Here is an 18,479-nt window from a genome sequence, read left to right as displayed (position 1 = left end):
AGCTCTCTCTCTCTCTCTCTCTCTCTCTTCATTCAGCTCTCTCTCTCTCTTCATTCAGCTCTCTCTCTCGTCATTCAGCTCTCTCTCTCGTCATTCAGCTCTCTCTCTCTCTCGTCATTCAGCTCTCTCTCTTCATTCAGCTCTCTCTCTCTTCATTCATCTCTCTCTCTCTCTTCATTCATCTCTCTCTCTCTCTCTCTCTCCACTCAGCTCTCTCTCTCTCTCTTCATTCAGCTCTTCTCTTCATTCAAGCTTCTCTCTCTTCATTCAGCTCTCTCTCTCTTCATTCAAGCTCTCTCTCTCTTCATTCAGCTCTCTCTCTCTCTCTCGCTCTCTTCATTCAGCTCTCTCTCTCTCTCTCTTCATTCAGCTCTCTCTCTCTCTCTCTTCATTCAGCTCTCTCTCTCTCTCTCTTCATTCAGCTCTCTCTCTCTCTCTTCATTCAGCCTCTCTCTCTCTCTCTCTTCATTCAGCTCTCTCTCTCTCTCTCTTCATTCAGCTCTCTCTCTCTCTCTCTTCATTCAGCTCTCTCTCTCTCTCTCTTCATTCAGCTCTCTCTCTCTCTCTCTTCATTCAGCTCTCTCTCTCTCTCTCTTTTCATTCAGCTCTCTCTCTCTCTCTCTTCATTCAGCTCTCTCTCTCTCTCTCTTCATTCAGCTCGTCTCTCTCTCATTCAGCTCTCTCTCTCTCTCTTCTTCGCTCTCTCTCTCTCTCTCTCTCTCTCCTCTTCATTCAGCCTCCTCTCTCTCTCTCTCTTCATTCAGCTCTCTCTCTCTCTCTTCTTCTTCAGCTCTCTCTCTCTCTCTCTCTCTCTCTCTCTCTTCATTCAGCTCTCTCTCTCTCTCTCTCTCTCTTCAGTCAGCTCTCTCTCTCTCTCTCTCTCTCTTCATTCAGCTCTCTCTCTCTCTCTCTCTCTCTCTTCATTCAGCTCTCTCTCGCTCTCTCTCTCTCTCTCTTCATTCAGCTCTCTCTCTCTCTCTCTCTCTCGCCTCTTCATTCAGCTCTCTCTCTTCATTCAGCCTCTCTCTCTATCACTCAGCTCTCTCTCTCTTCATTCAGCTCTCTCTCTATCATTCAGCTCTCTGTCTCTCTTCTCTCTCTCTCTCATTCAGCTCTCTCTCTCTCTCTCTCTCTCTCTTCATTCAGCTCTCTCTCTCTCTCTCTCTCTTCATTCGCTCTCTCTCTCTCTCTCTCTCTCTTCATTCAGCTCTCTCTCTCTCTCTCTCTCTCTCTCTTCATTCAGCTCTCTCTCTCTCTCTCTCTCTCTCTCTCTTCATTCAGCTCTCTCTCTCTCTCTCTCTCTCTCTCTCTCTCTCTCTTCATTCAGCTCTCTCTCTCTCTCTCTCTCTCTCTCTCTCTCTTCATTCAGCTCTCTCTCTCTCTCTCTCTCTCTCTCTCTTCATTCAGCTCTCTCTCTCTCTCTCTCTCTCTCTCTTCATTCAGCTCTCTCTCTCTTCATTCAGCTCTCTCTCTCTTCATTCAGCTCTCTCTCTCTCTCTTCATTCAGCTCTCTCTCTCTCTCTTCAGTCAGCTCTCTCTGTGTCTCAATTCAATTTGCTTTATTGGCATGATGTAACAATGCACATATTGCCAAAGCTTATCTTGGAGATTTACATTAAATAATAATAATCAATATTGTCAACGGGACAACAGTAAGAACAATAACCAAGGGTCAAAATAACTATACATTGAACAATAACAATAAGCATACAGTAGAGGACATGTGCAGGTTGATTGGTCTGTCAGACACTGTCCCTCAACTTATGGCAGGCAGCAATGCTGTACGCTGCCAACCTACAGCTCTCTGGGTCCTCCCCCAACAGGACGGGTAGCCTGTCCTCATCAGAGAGGTCTTCAATGCTGTACGCTGCCAACCTACAGCTCTCTGCGTCCTCCCCCAACAGGACGGGTAGCCTGTCCTCATCAGAGAGGTCTTCAATGTAGTGCGCTGCCAAACCACAGCTCTCTGGGTCCTCCCCCAACAGGACGGGTAGCCTGTCCTCATCAGAGAGGTCTTCCATGTAGTGCGCTGCCAAACCACAGCTCTCTGCGTCCTCCCCCAACAGGACGGGTAGCCTGTCCTCATCAGAGAGGTCTTCAATGTAGTGCGCTGCCAACCTACAGCTCTCTGTGTCCTCCCCCAACAGGACGGGTAGCCTGTCCTCATCAAAAAGGTCTTCAATGTAGTGCGCTGCCAAACCACAGCTCTCTGCGTCCTCCCCCAACAGGACGGGTAGCCTGTCCTCATCAGAGAGGTCTTCAATGTAGTGCGCTGCCAAACCACAGCTCTCTGCGTCCTCCCCCAACAGGACGGGTAGCCTGTCCTCATCAGAGAGGTCTTCAATGTAGTGCGCTGCCAACCCACAGCTCTCTGCGTCCTCCCCCAACAGAACGGGTAGCCTGTCCTCATCAGAGAGGTCTTCAATGTAGTGCGCTGCCAACCTACAGCTCTCTGTGTCCTCCCCCAACAGGACGGGTAGCCTGTCCTCATCCGAGAGGTCTCTCTGTGTCCTCCCCCAACAGGACGGGTAGCCTGTCCTCATCAGAAAGGTCTCTCTGCGTCCTCCCCCAACAGGATGGGTAGCCTGTCCTCATCAGAGAGGTCTCTCTGCGTCCTCCCCCAACAGGACGGGTAGCCTGTCCTCATCAGAGAGGTCTCTCTGCGTCCTCCCCCAACAGGACGGGTAGCCTGTCCTCATCAGAGAGGTCTCTCTGCGTTCTCCCCCAACAGGACGGGTAGCCTGTCCCTCCCCCAACAGGGACGGGTTGCACAGCCTTTCCTCTAAAGGGATCCAGGTTTTCCTGTTGTGCAGTGGTGTAGTGGTTGCACAGCCTTTCCTTTACAGGGAGCCAGGTTTTCCTGTTGTGTAGTGGTTGCACAGCCTTTCCTCTACAGGGAGCCAGCTTTTCCTGTTGTGCAGTGGTTGCACAGCCTTTCCTCTACAGGGAGCCAGGTTCTACTGTTGTGAAGTGGTGTAGTGGTTGCACAGCCTTTCCTCTACAGGGAGCCAGGTTCTACTGTTGTGAAGTGGTGTAGTGGTTGCACAGCCTTTCCTCTACAGGGAGCCAGGTTCTACTGTTGTGAAGTGGTTGCACAGCCTTTCCTCTACAGGGAGCCAGGTTTTCCTGTGTCTACCCTTCTCAATGTCAAGGCTGTTCTCACTGAGCCTGTACTTGGTCAAGGTTTTTCTAAGGTTTTGATCAGTAACCATGGTCAAATAGTCTGCCACGGTGTTCTGTCGATTTAGGGCCAGATAGCACTGCATTTTGCTTTGTGCTTGTTCTTGTGTTTCCCAAAAAGCAATGTAGTTTTGTTTTTATTGAGTTGTAATTTGGTTTATTCTGATTGATTGGATGCTCTGGTCCTGAGACTTCAGCATGTTAGTAGAACAGGTTAGTGAACTCAGAACCAGCTGGATGAGGTGACTGAGGCTTCAGTGTGTTAGTAGAACAGGTTAGTGAACTCAGAACCAGCTGGACGAGGGGACTGAGGCTTCAGTGTGTTAGTAGAACAGGTTAGTGAACTCAGAACCAGCTGGACGAGGGGACTGAGGCTTCAGTGTGTTAGTAGAACAGGTTAGTGAACTCAGGACCAGCTGGATGAGGGGACTCTTTTCTTTGCTCAGCTCTTGGCATTGCAGGGCTTGGTAATGATATGAGAGGGGGTCACTGTATTTTAGATATTTCCAAAACTTAATTGCTCTTTTTGAGTTGTTATTATTAGTGGATATTGGCCTAATTCTGCCCTGCATGCATTGTTTGTAGTTTTCCTCTGGACATGTAGGAGAATCTTACAGAACTCTGCATGCAGGGTTTCAATGGGGTGTGTTTCCTATTTGGTGAAATCTTGTTTTGCAAGTGGACTCCACACCTCGCTGCCATAAAGTACAATTGGTTCAATGACACATTCCATTAGTTTTAGCCGAATTTGCATTTGCATCTCTCAGTTCATTCACTGCATCATTAAGTTGTCCAGTTGAGATAATTTTTTGACCTACGCTACCGGTCCAAAGTTTTAGAACACCTACTCATTAAAGGGTTTTCCATTATTTTGATTATTTTCTACATTTTAGAATAAGAAGACATCAACATTATGAAATACGTTTTAAAATATAAAATATATTTTATATTTAAGATTCTATAAATAGCCAACCTTTGCCTTGATGACAGCTTTGCACACTCTTGGCATTCTCTCAACCAGCTTCATGAGGTAGTCACCTGGAATGCATTTCAGTTAACAGGTGTGCTTTCCTAAAACCTTTCTGGCGCAGGGGTCCCGCTAGCGACCCACCTCGACAACATCTGGTGAAATTGCAGAGCACCAAATTCAAAATATAGAAAACATAATATTAAACCTTCATGATAATACAGGTGTCATGAATCTTTAGCTTAGAACCTTGGCAATCGAGCTGCATTGTCGGATTTCAAAAGGTCTTTACGGCGAAAGCACAGCGTTCGATTATCTGAGGTCAGTGCCCACAACAGCATATTATCCAAACAAGCACAGGCATCACAAAATCCCAAATAGCAATAAAATAAGTCACTTACCTTTGAAGATCTTCCTCTGATCACAAGAGTCCCAGGAACACAATGAATGGTCGTTTTGTTCGATAAATTCCTTCTTTATATCCCAAATAGTCCGTTTAGTATCATTGAGTTCAGTAATCCACCCATTCAGAATACAGACAGAGTTACAAAAGTTACCAGTAAAGTTTATCCAAACAAATCAAACAATGTTTCTATATTTATTATTCTAATATCTAAATAATCAATAATATTTTATACGGAGCAAACTATTTTCAATAGGAAAGGAAAAGCCCTCGGTCACAAGCGCAATGGGACTTCCTGAGGATAAACAACTCTTCCTCGTTAGTTTTTCAGAATACAAGCCTGAAACCATGTATAAAGACTGTTGACATCTAGTGGAAGCCATAGGAAGCCATAGGAACTGCAATTTGAGAGGTGGAAGTCTTTGGTTTCAATAGCTTAAGCTTGGAATTGGCTGGCAGGTCAACAGAAAACAAAATGTGTCCTCAGGTTTTCAGGTTTTCGCCTGCCAAATCAGTTCAGTTACTCACATAATTTCAACAGTTTTAGAAACTTTAGATTGTTTTCTATCCAATACTGCAATGCATATGCATATCCTAGCTTCTGGGCCTGAGTAACAGGCAGTTTACTTTGGACACCTCAGTCACCCAAAATGCTGAATATTGCCCCCTATCCCTAACAAGTTTTAAGTTAATTTGTGGAATTTATTTTCTTCTTAATGTGTTTGACACTAAGTTTTGTTGTGACAAGGTAGGGATGGTATACAGAAGATAGCCCTATTTGGTAAAAGACCAAGTCCATATTATGGCAAGAACAGCTTAAATAAGCAAAGAGAAACGACAGTCCATCATTACTGTAAGACATGAAGGTCAGTCAATACGGAAAATGTCAAGAACTTTGAACCTTTCTTGAAGTGCAGTCGCAAAAACCATCAAGCGCTATGATGAAACTGGCTTTCATGTGGACCACCACAGGAAAGGAAGACCCAGAGTTACCTCTGCTGCAGAGGATAAGTTCATTAGAGTTACCAGCCTCAGAAATTTCACCCCAAATAAATGCTTCACAGAGTTCAAGTAACAGACACATCTCTACATAAACTGTTCAGAGGAGACTGTGTGAATCAGGTCTTCAATGGTTGAATTGCTGCAAAGAAACCACTACTAAAGGACACCAATAAGAAGAAGAGACTTGCTTTGGCCAAGAAACACAAGCAATGGACAATCCCCGTTGGAAATTTGTCTTTTGGTCTGTAGTCCAAATTGGAGAGGAGGAGGTGTGATGGTGTGGGGGTGCTTTGCTGGTGACACTGTTTTTCAACAGCACAATGCGTGGATCACAACCCTCCAGCGGCCGTGTCCTCAAAAATGCAGTTCTGCAAATGCAAAGAGCAAACTAGTCACCTTTCGGCAAAATTCGCCATTTTGAATCTAAAATAGGTGACCTAAGTGATTGTGTAGATCCGATTACAAAAGTTTGGGGGGGTGGGTGGATCACTGCTGGTTCAGCCAGTCATTTGCATAACAACAGAATGCAGCATGTGACTGGAGAAAGAAGAGAACCAGTTTACTAGGTACAGCATCACTGCTCTGGTAAGGCAGCTTGTCAGTTACAGCAGCGCATCCCCTGAACGATAACATAGAGGTAACAGGTGAGAAGCCTGACCACGGAGACGGGGTGAGAAGGTGAGAAGCCTGACCACGGAGACTGGGTGAGAAGGTGATGAAGCGTACTTATTGAGCTATAACCCGAAAAACTGGCATTTGGAAAGTTTGAGGTGAGGGAGACAGTGTGGTGGAGCAATTATTAGCATTGTTAAGTATCTTGCTAGCTGGATCGAATTCTCTGTTAGCTAGCCAGAGAAATGTTGAGCAACATTAGCGAACTCATCTGATCAAATAATTGAGTTTAAGGTGTGAAAATTAGCTTGTTAATAAAGTCAGACAGCTAACGTTCCTTGCCGGTGTTGTGCCGAAAAGCTTTTCCCTGCCTGAATTCCCCCCCCCCCCCTTCGCGTGAATGCACACGCACTCAATTCTTCATTGCTGCGACTTGCTTGCTAGTTGGGATTTCTGATCACTTTAGGCTGCGTTTCATTTTATTTTTTATGTCGGTTTGATCGCGGGGGAGGCACTAGTAATGTCTGCAGTTTTGGGTTGGCTATTTGTTTCAAGTGTATTAGTCTATAAATAAACCTCTCTAACAAAATTCGTCATCTCTCCCATGTCTTATTGGACTAGTAGTTGTTCTGAAGTGTTTATTGCCTACATCCCTCCTCGATGTTTAACACACATACATCATTATACATGTTGGTTGCCTATCCTGACGTGACGTCTGTTCTATAGAAACTATTTGACTCTAGTCACAAATTTAAGGAAATTAGGTTTGGGGGGGATTTTGGCGAAACCCTTGTATCTTGGGACTGCAAGGCCTGGCATACTTCTGAATTGTTTTGGTAGCTCATGTTAACATTTTACTGCTTATGCAAATTCATACTCGTAAAAATGTGCCTTTTTAGAAGTGAACAAGCAATTACCCAGTTAGTTTCTTGCTCATTATTGTCCACCTCACCACAGAAATGGCACAGTTGGCTCAGGTCATCTAGCAAAACATCATGTCAAGTAGTCTATACATCGTTACATGTATTTTTCAGAGCGAACAGGGAACAAGGCAAAAGTATAGGTTTCTTGTAGCAGAATTATTTAAATACATGTGTTTTAGTTCTAGTCAGAAGTTGGATCAAAGATAACCTTGAAAGATCCATAAAAAATATTGTTTTTATCCACAATTATATAAAATTAGAAATGGAACATACCAGTGTTTTGGAGGAGAGTGACTGCTATTTCTTCTCTCATAATGTGAACATCTTGGTCCATATTTGGAAAGACAATCGACTCCTCCTTCAGAACACATTCAGCAACCTGGGGAAATAATTTGATGGGCATTTGAGTTTTCCCCAACAGAATGTTACCCTTAAGATTCGAATTCACAGGGACACAACGACACAGCTATAATGTAATTTGACAGTTCTGTTTTGCCTTTTAGTCAGTATACTTCCAGTAGGTTAATTGTACATTACTTATACTCTCATACTTACTTTCAAGGCAAAGACCCCACAAGAAGTAACATCTTGTCCACATGGGTGAGGAAGGGTACCACACGCCGATCTGGTCGAGGAACAGAGCCTTACTGCCTCATTGGGTTGAGGAACAGAGCCTTACTGCCCCATTGGGTCGAGGAACAGATCCTTACAGCCCCATTGGGTCGAGGGACAGAGCCTTACTGCCCCATTGGGTCAAGGAACAGAGCCTTACTCCCCCATTGGGTCGAGGAGCAGAGCCTTACTCCCCCATTGGGTCGAGGAGCAGAGCCTTACTCCCCCATTGGGTCGAGGAGCTGTGCCTTACTGACCCATTGGGTCGAGGAACAGGGCCTTACTGCCCCATTGGGTCGAGGAACAGGGCCTTACTGCCCCATTGGGTCGAGGAACAGAGCCTTACTGCCCCATTGGGTCGAGGAACAGGGCCTTACTGCCCCATTGGGTTGAGGAACAGGGCCTTACTGCCCCATTGGGTTGAGGAACAGGGCCTTACTGCCCCATTGGGTCGAGGAACAGAGCCTTACTGCCCCATTGGGTCGAGGAACAGAGCCTTACTGCCCCATTGGGTCGAGGAACAGGGCCTTACTGCCCCATTGGGTCGAGGAACAGGGCCTTACTGCCCCATTGGGTTGAGGAACAGAGCCTTACTGCCCCATTGGGTCGAGGAACAGAGCCTTACTGCCCCATTGGGTCGAGGAACAGGGCCTTACTGCCCCATTGGGTTGAGGAACAGGGCCTTACTGCCCCATTGGGTTGAGGAACAGAGCCTTACTGCCCCATTGGGTTGAGGAACAGGGCCTTACTGCCACATTGGGTTGAGGAACAGAGCCTTACTGCCCCATTGGGTTGAGGAACAGGGCCTTACTGCCCCATTGGGTTGAGGAACAGAGCCTTACCGCCCCATTGGGTTGAGGAACAGGGACTTACTGCCCCATTGGGTTGAGGAACAGGGCCTTACTGCCCCATTGGGTTGAGGAACAGGGCCTTACTGCCCCATTGGGTTGAGGAACAGGGCCTTACTGCCCCATTGGGTTGAGGAACAGGGCCTTACTGCCCCATTGGGTTGAGGAACAGGGCCTTACTGCCCCATTGGGTTGAGGAACAGGGCCTTACTGCCCCATTGGGTTGAGGAACAGGGCCTTACTGCCCCATTGGGTTGAGGAACAGGGCCTTACTGCCCCATTGGGTTGAGGAACAGGGCCTTACTGCCCCATTGGGTTGAGGAACAGGGCCTTACTGCCCCATTGGGTTGAGGAACAGGGCCTTACTGCCCCATTGGGTTGAGGAACAGGGCCTTACTGCCCCATTGGGTCGAGGAACAGGGCCTTACTGCCCCATTGGGTCGAGGAACAGGGCCTTACTCCCCCATTGGGTTGAGGAACAGGGCCTTACTCCCCCATTGGGTTGAGGAACAGGGCCTTACTGCCCCATTGGGTTGAGGAACAGAGCCTTACTGCCCCATTGGGTTGAGGATCAGGGCCTTACTGCCCCATTGGGTCGAGGAACAGAGCCTTACTGCCCCATTGGGTTGAGGAACAGAGCCTTACTGCCCCATTGGGTTGAGGAACAGGGCCTTACCGCCCCATTGGGTTGAGGAACAGATCCTTACAGCCCCATTGGGTTGAGGAACAGAGCCTTACTGCCCCATTAGGTTGAGGAACAGGGCCTTACTGCCCCATTGGGTTGAGGAACAGGGCCTTACCGCCCCATTGGGTTGAGGAACAGATCCTTACAGCCCCATTGGGTTGAGGAACAGAGCCTTACTGCCCCATTAGGTTGAGGAACAGAGCCTTACTGCCCCATTGGGTTGAGGAACAGGGCCTTACCGCCCCATTGGGTTGAGGAACAGATCCTTACTGCCCCATTGGGTTGAGGAACAGAGCCTTACTGCCCCATTGGGTTGAGGAACAGGGCCTTACCGCCCCATTGGGTTGAGGAACAGAGCCTTACCGCCCCATTGGGTTGAGGAACAGATCCTTACAGCCCCATTGGGTTGAGGAACAGAGCCTTACTGCCCCATTAGGTTGAGGAACAGAGCCTTACTGCCCCATTGGGTTGAGGAACAGGGCCTTACTGCCCCATTGGGTTGAGGAACAGATCCTTACCGCCCCATTGGGTTGAGGAACAGAGCCTTACTGCCCCATTGGGTTGAGGAACAGGGCCTTACCGCCCCATTGGGTTGAGGAACAGAGCCTTACTGCCCCATTGGGTTGAGGAACAGATCCTTACTGCCACATTACATACAAAAAAAAACATGGAGGACCACACATTCTCCCGTCAAGTTCGCTTTTTATGAATCCAAAAGCTTAGAAAGGGGTCTTCTTTGTATAAATGTTTATAAATGAGGCCCCTGGTCAGTAATTGGGGAGTCCAGTGGATTTGATGGTCCTTTATAGCTTTTTCTAATCCATTAAACGTCTCGTGAATTTGGCGTTGTTCTACATTTGTGTCAATTTGAACGGTGTTGTAGAGTATTTTAAAATGGGTTGTCCATATGTCACCATTTTGTATCGCTAATTCCTCGTTTAGATTTGATTTGTGTTTATGGCCTCCTCAATTAGTGTCAGCTGCTTGCTGTTGGACTGTGCTTTTCTTGGTTCTCAGTGTTTATAGAGTTTTAAAGTCTCACAGTAATGAGACTTTTCACAATAATTAGTCTCTCTCTCTGTCTCAGCTCTCTCTCTCTGTCTCAGCTGTTTCTGTCTCAGCTCTCTCTCTCTGTCTCAGCTGTTTCTCGCTGTCTCAGCTCTCTCTCAGCTCTCTCTGTCTCTGTCTCAGCTCTCTCTCTCTCTGTCTCAGCTGTTTCTGTCTCAGCTCTCTCTCTTTGTCTCAGCTCTCTCTGACTCAGATCTCTCTCTCTCTCAGCTCTCTCTCAGCTCACGGTATCTCAGCTCTCTCTCTCTCAGCTCTTTCTGTCTCTGTCTCAGCTCTCCCTGTCTCAGCTCTCCCTGTCTCAGCTCTCGCTCAGCTCTCCCTCTGCTCTCTGTCTCAGCTCTTTCTGTCTCTGTCTCAGCTCTCTCTCGCTCTCTCTCAGCTCTCTCTCCCTCTCTCTCTTAGCTCTCTCACTCTCTCTCAGCTCTCTCCAGCTCTCTCTCAGCTCTCTCTTAGCTCTCTTTCTCTCTCGCTCTCTCTCGGTTTCAGCTCTCTCTCTCGGCCTCTCTTAGCTCTCTCTCTCTCTCTGCCTCTGTCTCAGAGAGGAAAGGAGTGGAGGGAGGATAGAGTAGAGTAAAGGAGACTGGAGATGCCATAATGTCTCTGTTCCCCTCTTCTCTCTCACAGCTATGGCTACAGCCTCTTTTTCATGGCCTGTCCTCTTCTTCATACATCTCATTTATCCAAAGCCTTCCTTTAGGTCTCATAAGAGCTTCTCATTGGATGGTTCTGTGATGTAAGAAGAGGAGAACAGAACAGAGAGCTTTCAGGCAGTTAAGAGTCTTTTTTCTCTACAGATTCAGGCTTAGTTGGTTAGTTATCCGTGATTGGTTAAACATGCTGAAAAAGAGAGTTGGTCATGTCCATAGGGTTTCCACAGTTTCTGTGAACGCATCAATCCCAGTCATGTTGAAAGATTATTTCAATTTATACTAATAGCTATGAGACTCGAAACTGAAACATCCTGTTTCCATTGATAATCCCTGATATGTTTCTACAAGTTGATTAGAGTCAATTGAAGTTTGCAGACGACACAACAGTAGTAGGCCTGATTACCATTAATGACGAGACAGCCTACGGGGAGGAGGTGAGGGCCCTTGTAGTCTAGTGCCAGGAAAATAAACTCTCACCCAATGTCAACAAAACAAAGGAGGCTGTGGACTTCGGGAAAACCCCCTATTCACATCAATGGGACCGATTCGATGGATAAGATTCAAGTTCCTTGGCGTATACATTTCTGACAAACTGAAATGTTCCACCCACACAGACAGTGTGGTGAAGAAGGCGCACCATTGCATCTTCAATTGCATTGCATCTTCTTGAAGTCACTGGCCACTTTAATAATAATGTTTCCATATTTTGCATTTACCCATCTCATGTGTATATACTGTATTCTATTCTACTGTATCTTAGTCTATATATTTATGTATTAAATCAGCACTGCAGAGCTCTCCCTGTCCTCTGTCGTGCCTTGATTGTATTACTGCTGATGATATCTGGATATGTGCATGTACACCCTGGCCTATCTACTGTTGGTAGCTCCAATTCTGACTTGTGCTCTGATATCTGCTTCACTGATTTCTGCTCTCGTAAAAGCCTGGGTTTTCTGCACGTTAACACTAGAAGCTTATTACCTAAAATGGATCAATTGAACGTTTGGGTTCCCAGCTCCAATCCAGATGTGTTGGTCATTACTGAGATGTGGTTAAGGAAGAGTGTTTTGAATACTGATGTTAACCTTTGACTCTAAATATTTCTCAGATTATTACCAATCCCACAAGGTATGACTCCAAACACCCAGAAAAGGCTGCTCTCCTCAATGTTATTCTCACAAAATAATCCTGATAGGTGTCAGTCTGGTGTTTTCTGTAATGACCTTATTATTAACCTGTTTGACCTGTTTTACAGCCTGTGTTTGGCTACTAAGTGAAACGACCTGTCCTAATTTGTCATAGAAGCTTGCTAAAAAACTTTAATGAGCAAACAAGCCTTCATGACCTCTGTAAAATGGTATAGAATCAGCGTGATCCCCTCTGTCGAAGACGCTTGGACCTTCTTTTTTGATATTGTCAGTGGTATTGTTAACAAACACGCCCCCACAAAGAAAATGAGAATTAAATTCAGGTTCAGTCCCTGGTTCGACCTTAATCTTGCAGTTTCTCCACCTCAATAATTACATTTGGCAAAAGGCTCGGCCCACGCATACTCAGGCTGACTGGCACTCGTTCAGGCAGCCAAAGTGAATTACTTTAAGGAGCAGTTCTCTCTCTGTTGGTCTAACCCCAAGAAGTTCTGGAAAACAATTAAAGACCTGTACATATAAACACTCCTCCTCACAGCTGCCCATTTCCTTTAATGTTGAGGATGTGGTTGTTACTGACAAGAAGCACATGGCTGAGCTCTTTAATCACCACTTCATTAAGTCGGGATTCCTATTTGACTCAGCCACGCCTCCTTGCCCGTCCAACATTTCCTCATCTCCCACCCCTTCTAATGTGAGTAGCCCAAATGCTCCTCCCTCTTTGTCTCCTGCTCCGCTACAACGTTTCTTCCTGCAGACAGTCACTGAGTCCGAAGTGCTGAAGGCCCTTTTCTTCTTTAAAACCTCTTGAAACTAGGGGGCACTATTTTCATTTTTGCGAAAATTACGTTCCGTACGTAAGTGGGCTATTTTGTCAGGATAAGATGCTAGAATATGCATATAATTGACAGATTAGGATAGAATACACTCTAAAGTTTCCAAAACTGTAAAAATATTGTCTGTGAGAACTGATAACAGAACTGATATTGCAGGTGAAAGCCTGAGAAAAATCCAATCAGGAAGTGACTCATGTTTTTAAAGATTTGTGTTCCGATGCGTCCCTATTGAGCAGTGAATGGGCTATCAACCAGATTCATTTTTCTACGTATTCCCCAAGGTGTCTACGGCATTTTGACGTAGTTTCACGCCTTTATGTTGAAGAATGAGCATAAACGACTACATTGCGTAAGTGTCCGGCTGAGGGCTCTCAGAGTAATTCTTGCGTAATAGACAGAGGTAGCTATTTTTCCTCCCGGTCTTACTGAAATTACAGCTGTCCCAGTTGATATATTATCGAATAGATATTTGAAAAACACCTTGAGGATTGATTATAAACAACGTTTGCCATGTTTCTGTCGATATTATGGAGCTAATATTTTTTGGCGTTGTCGTGACCGCAATTTCCGGTCGATTTCTCAGCCATGCGTGAAGAACTAACTAAGTTATTTTGGCTACAAAAATAATATTTTTGGAAAAAAGGAACATTTGCTATCTAACTGGGAGTCTCGTGAGTGAAAACATCCGAAGCTCATCAAAGGTAAACTATTTAATTTGATTGCTTTTCTGATTTTCGTGACAAGTTTGTGTGCTGCTATCGATAAACTCACACAAATGCTTGTCTTGCTTTGGCTGTAAAGCATAATTTCAAAATCTGAGATGACAGGGTGATTAAAAAAAGGCTAAGCTGTGTTTCAATATATTTCACTTGTGATTTCATGAATATGAATATTTTCTAGTAATATTTTTTGTCTGTTGTGTTATGCTAATTAGTGTCAGTTGATGACAATTCTCCAGGATCATCATCTCAGATTTTAATATCAGCTAAAGACGTGTACAGTTGAAGTCGGAAGTTTACATACACTTAGGCTGGAGTCATTAAAACTCGTTTTTCAACCACTCCACAAATGACTTGTTAACCATCTATAGTTTTGGCAAATCAGTTAGGACACCACTTTGTACATGACACAAGTCATTTTTCCAACAATTGTTTCCAGACAGATTATTTCACTTATAATTCACTGTATCACAATTCCAGTGGGTCAGAAGTTTACATAAACTAAGTTGACTGTGCCTTTAAATAGCTTGGAAAATTCCAGAAAATTATGTCATGGCTTTAGAAGCGCCTGATAGGCTAATTGACATAATTTGAGCCAATTAGAGGTGTACCTGTGGATGTATTTCAAGGCCTACCTTCAAACTCAGTGCCTCTTTGCTTGACATCATGGGAAAAATAAAAGAAATCAGCCAAGACCTCAGAAAATAATTATAGACCTCTGCAAGTCTGGTTCATCCTTAGGAGCAATTTCCAAATGCCTGAAGGTACCACGTTCATCTATACCAGCAATAGTTTGCAAGTATAAACACCATAGGACCACGCAGCCGTCATACCGCTCAGGAAGGAGACACTTTCTGTCTCCTAGAGATGAGCATACTTTGGTGCGAAAAGTGCAAATCAATCACAGAACAACAGCAAAAGACCTTGTGAAGATGCTGGAGGAAACGGGTACAAAAGTATCTATATCCACAGTAAAATTTGTCCTATATCGACACAACCTGAAAGGCCACTCAGCAAGGAAGAAGCATCTGCTCCAAACCGCCATAAAAATGCCAGACTACCATTTGCAACTGCACATGGGGACAAAGATCGGACTTTTCTGGAGAAATGTCCTCTGGTCTGATGAAACAAAAATCGAACTGTTTGGCCATAATGACCATCGTTATGTTTGGAGGAAAAAGGGGGAGGCTTGCAAGCCGGAGAACACCATCCCAACCGTGAAGCACGGGGGTGGCAGCATAATGTTGTGGGGGTGCTTTGCTGCAGGAGGCACTGGTGCACTTCACAAAATGGATGGCATCATGAGGAAAGAAAATGTGGATATATTGAAGCAAAATCTCAAGACATCCGTCAGGAAGTTAAAGCTTAGTTGCAAATGGTTCTTCCAAATGGACAAATACCCCAAGCATAAGCCCAAGCCCCAGGCTTAAGTACAACAAAGTCAAGGTATTGAAGTGGCGATCGCAAAGCCATGACCTCAATCCTATAGAACATTTGTGGGCAGAACTGAAAAAGCGTGTGCATGCAAGGAGGCCTACAAACCTGACTCAGTTACACCAGCTCTGTCGGGAGGAATGGTCCAGAATTCACCCAATTTATTATGGGACGCTTGTGGAAGGCTACCCAAAACTTAAGTTAAACAATTTAAAGGCAATGCTACCAAATACTATTTGAGTGTATGTAAACTTCTTACCCACTGGGAATGTGATGAAAGAAATACAAGCTGAAATAAATCAATCTCTCTACTATTATTCTGACATTTTCACATTCTTAAAATAAAGTCTTGATCCTAACTGACTTAAGACAGGAAATTTATAATAGGATTAAATGTCAGGAATTGTGAAAAACTGAGTTTAAATGTATTTGGCTAAGGTTTATGTAAACTTACGACTTCAACTGTATATGACAAATACAATTTGATTTGATGGAATGGGGGAAGCTTGTGGAATTCACCTTTGAACTAAAAGGTCAGCAGATCACAGAGGCCTTCTCTTTAGAGCTAACAAAAAGCAGATCTAAGATTGGAGTTCAAACGAATGTGTACAAGATGACAACTGACAAAACCTTTGGCAGTATAAACAACAGAGAGGATGGGAGGTATTACCTGAGAGGGTCGGTTCCTAGATGGTTCTTGTCCATTATCCCTGTAGACCATCTTTTGTTTCCAATAAGTGTGAATGAAAGTTTTCCCAACAGAGCGGCACTAGTGTTCTGGCGGCAGATATGAAGTGCTAAGAGGCTGCTGTACATTTTTTAGCCGCGACCCAGCGGCGGCACGGGGCCAGAGATAATTGGCTGCTTCTCAGATCCGGTCAGGGTGTTGATTAGCTCTAGAAAATCCTGTTCCATCATCTCTGACCCTTTTTGATGGCATTTGATCCCACATGCACTACGACAGCAGCAGCCGTTGGCTGATGATGTAGGACGGACGGAAGAAATCCTGTGATATCCTTCATCGAAGTCCACCCCCCCACCCCCCCGGGAAGCACAGGGTAGAGGATGAAGGAGCAGGAACCTCTGGAAGCAGGTGGGTGAAATTGTTGGTCAACAGGATGGGATCACCCAAAGTAATTTCAGACCCATTCACCAAAGACCACTGCCTTGTGCTGGGCTTACGGTGTGTGTAATACCTCCACTGGGAGGCAGGTTCAGTACCTCCACTGGGTGGCAGGATCAGTAGCTCCACTGGGTGGCAGGATCAGTAGCTCCACTGGGTGGCAGGATCAGTAGCTCCACTGGGAGGCAGGTTCAGTACCTCCACTGGGTGGCAGGATCAGTACCTCCACTGGGTGGCAGGATCAGTAGCTGCTCTTAATGCGTCCTTGCTCCTTTTTTTCTTCGAGGGGGGGGGGGGGGGGGGTAGGATAGGTGCAGCTCCCACATGGGATGAAATGGTCATAGCCTCTGGAGGTGGTTGCTGCCAGTTTCCCCAGAATGGCAGAAAGTGGTAGATGCCATTTTGGAAAAACTCCATGCATAGGTTGGTGAGACTACCCCCTCCAAGGTCTTCAACAGTCCACAGCCTACCCATACTTCACAACAGTCCACAGCTTCCCCATACTTCACAACAGTCCACAGCCTCACCATACTTCACAACAGTCCACAGCCTCACCATACTTCACAACAGTCCACAGCTTCCCCATACTTCACAACAGTCCACAGCCTCACCATACTTCACAACAGTCCACAGCCTCACCATACTTCACAACAGTCCACAGCTTCCCCATACTTCACAACAGTCCACAGCCTCACCATACTTCACAACAGTCCACAGCCTCTCCATACTTCACAACAGTCCACAGCCTCTCCATACTTCACAACAGTCCACAGCCTCCCCATCCTTCAACACTCCACAGCCTCTCCATACTTCACAACAGTCCACAGCTTCCCCATACTTCAACAGTCCACAGCCTCCCCATACTTCACAACAGTCCACAGCCTCCCCATACTTCACAACAGTCCACAGCCTCCCCATACTTCACAACAGTCCACAGCCTCACCATACTTCACAACAGTCCACAGCCTCTCCATACTTCACAACAGTCCACAGCCTCTCCATACTTCACAACAGTCCACAGCCTCCCCATCCTTCAACACTCCACAGCCTCTCCATACTTCACAACACTCCACAGCTTCCCATACTTCAACAGTCCACAGCCTCCCCATACTTCACAACAGTCCACAGCCTCCCCATACTTCACAACAGTCCACAGCTTCCCCATACTTCAACAGTCCACAGCCTCCCCATCCACAGACAAGGAGCAGTAGTAGGTTACAGCAGCACAAACAGCTGGGACCAGGCACTGGAGTAGACAACCCAATATACACAACTTGTAGGGAGGAGCAGAAATCTCCATCAGAGTCAGAGATATATTTCCCATCCACTCGGTTTTCTACAGTAAAGTCTGGAAATAAACCTCATCATGCATTTTTGCTATCTGGATCAATTAGTGATGCCTGATCCTGGTTGCCTCCCAAATGGCCCCCTATGCCCTATGTACATGTAAGGCAATACTTTGGTCCAAGACCCTATTCGCTATATAGTGCACTACTTTGGTCCAGGGCCTATAGGGAATAGGGTGCACTAATTTGGTCTAAGCCTATAGGGAATAGGGTGCACTACTTTGGTCTAAGCCTATAGGGAGTAGGGTGCACTACTTTGGTCTAAGCCTATAGGGAGTAGGGTGCACTACTTTGGTCTAAGCCTATAGGGAGTAGGGTGCACTACTTTGGTCTAAGCCTATAGGGAGTAGGGTGCACTACTTTGGTCTAAGCCTATAGGGAGTAGGGTGCACTACTTTGGTCTAAGCCTATAGGGAGTAGGGTGCACTACTTGGGTCTAAGCCTATAGGGAGTAGGGTGCCATTTTGGACTCTTTGGGAGGACACACAGCCCTGACTCCCATCTGATCCCCCCTCAACAATAATGTAAAACTCACTTTACCTAATAATTCAAAAATAAATACACAAATTGGCTTCATATGAACCATTTACTAATTGATTATATAGTATGAAAGATTCTTCTGATATATTCATTTTCCGGTCCTCTCTCTCTCCCCGTTCCTCTCTCTCTCCCCGTTCCTCTCTCTCTCTCCCGTTCCTCTCTCTCCCGTTCCTCTCTCTCTCCCCGTTCCTCTCTCTCTCCCGTTCCTCTCTCTCCCGTTCCTCTCTCTCTCCCCGTTCCTCTCTCTCCCGTTCCTCTCTCTCTCCCCGTTCCTCTCTCTCTCCCCGTTCCTCTCTCTCTCCCCGTTCCTCTCTCTCCCCGTTCCCCTCTCCCCGTTCCTCTCTCTCTCCCCGTTCCCCTCTCCCCGTTCCTCTCTCTCTCCC

The 18,479-nt window shown here is 45.9% G+C and overlaps 1 protein-coding gene across 1 annotated transcript in view; it reads left to right on the top strand.

The window, feature by feature from the left end:
- Positions 1-18,479, top strand: part of LOC116376566 (intersectin-2) — a 134,657-nt gene that overhangs the window by 8,850 nt on the left and 107,328 nt on the right. The window contains exon 3 of the mRNA XM_031837947.1: positions 16,052-16,180. Coding sequence (XP_031693807.1) covers positions 16,153-16,180 — 28 coding nt within the window. The 5' untranslated portion in view covers positions 16,052-16,152. The remainder of the gene's footprint in view (positions 1-16,051; positions 16,181-18,479) is intronic.

The sequence above is a fragment of the Oncorhynchus kisutch genome, linkage group LG12 (assembly GCF_002021735.2).
Source record: "Oncorhynchus kisutch isolate 150728-3 linkage group LG12, Okis_V2, whole genome shotgun sequence".
Taxonomy (NCBI): domain Eukaryota; kingdom Metazoa; phylum Chordata; class Actinopteri; order Salmoniformes; family Salmonidae; genus Oncorhynchus; species Oncorhynchus kisutch.
The sequence above is the reverse complement of the archived record's forward strand: the minus strand, read 5'-3'. Positions and strand labels throughout refer to the sequence as shown.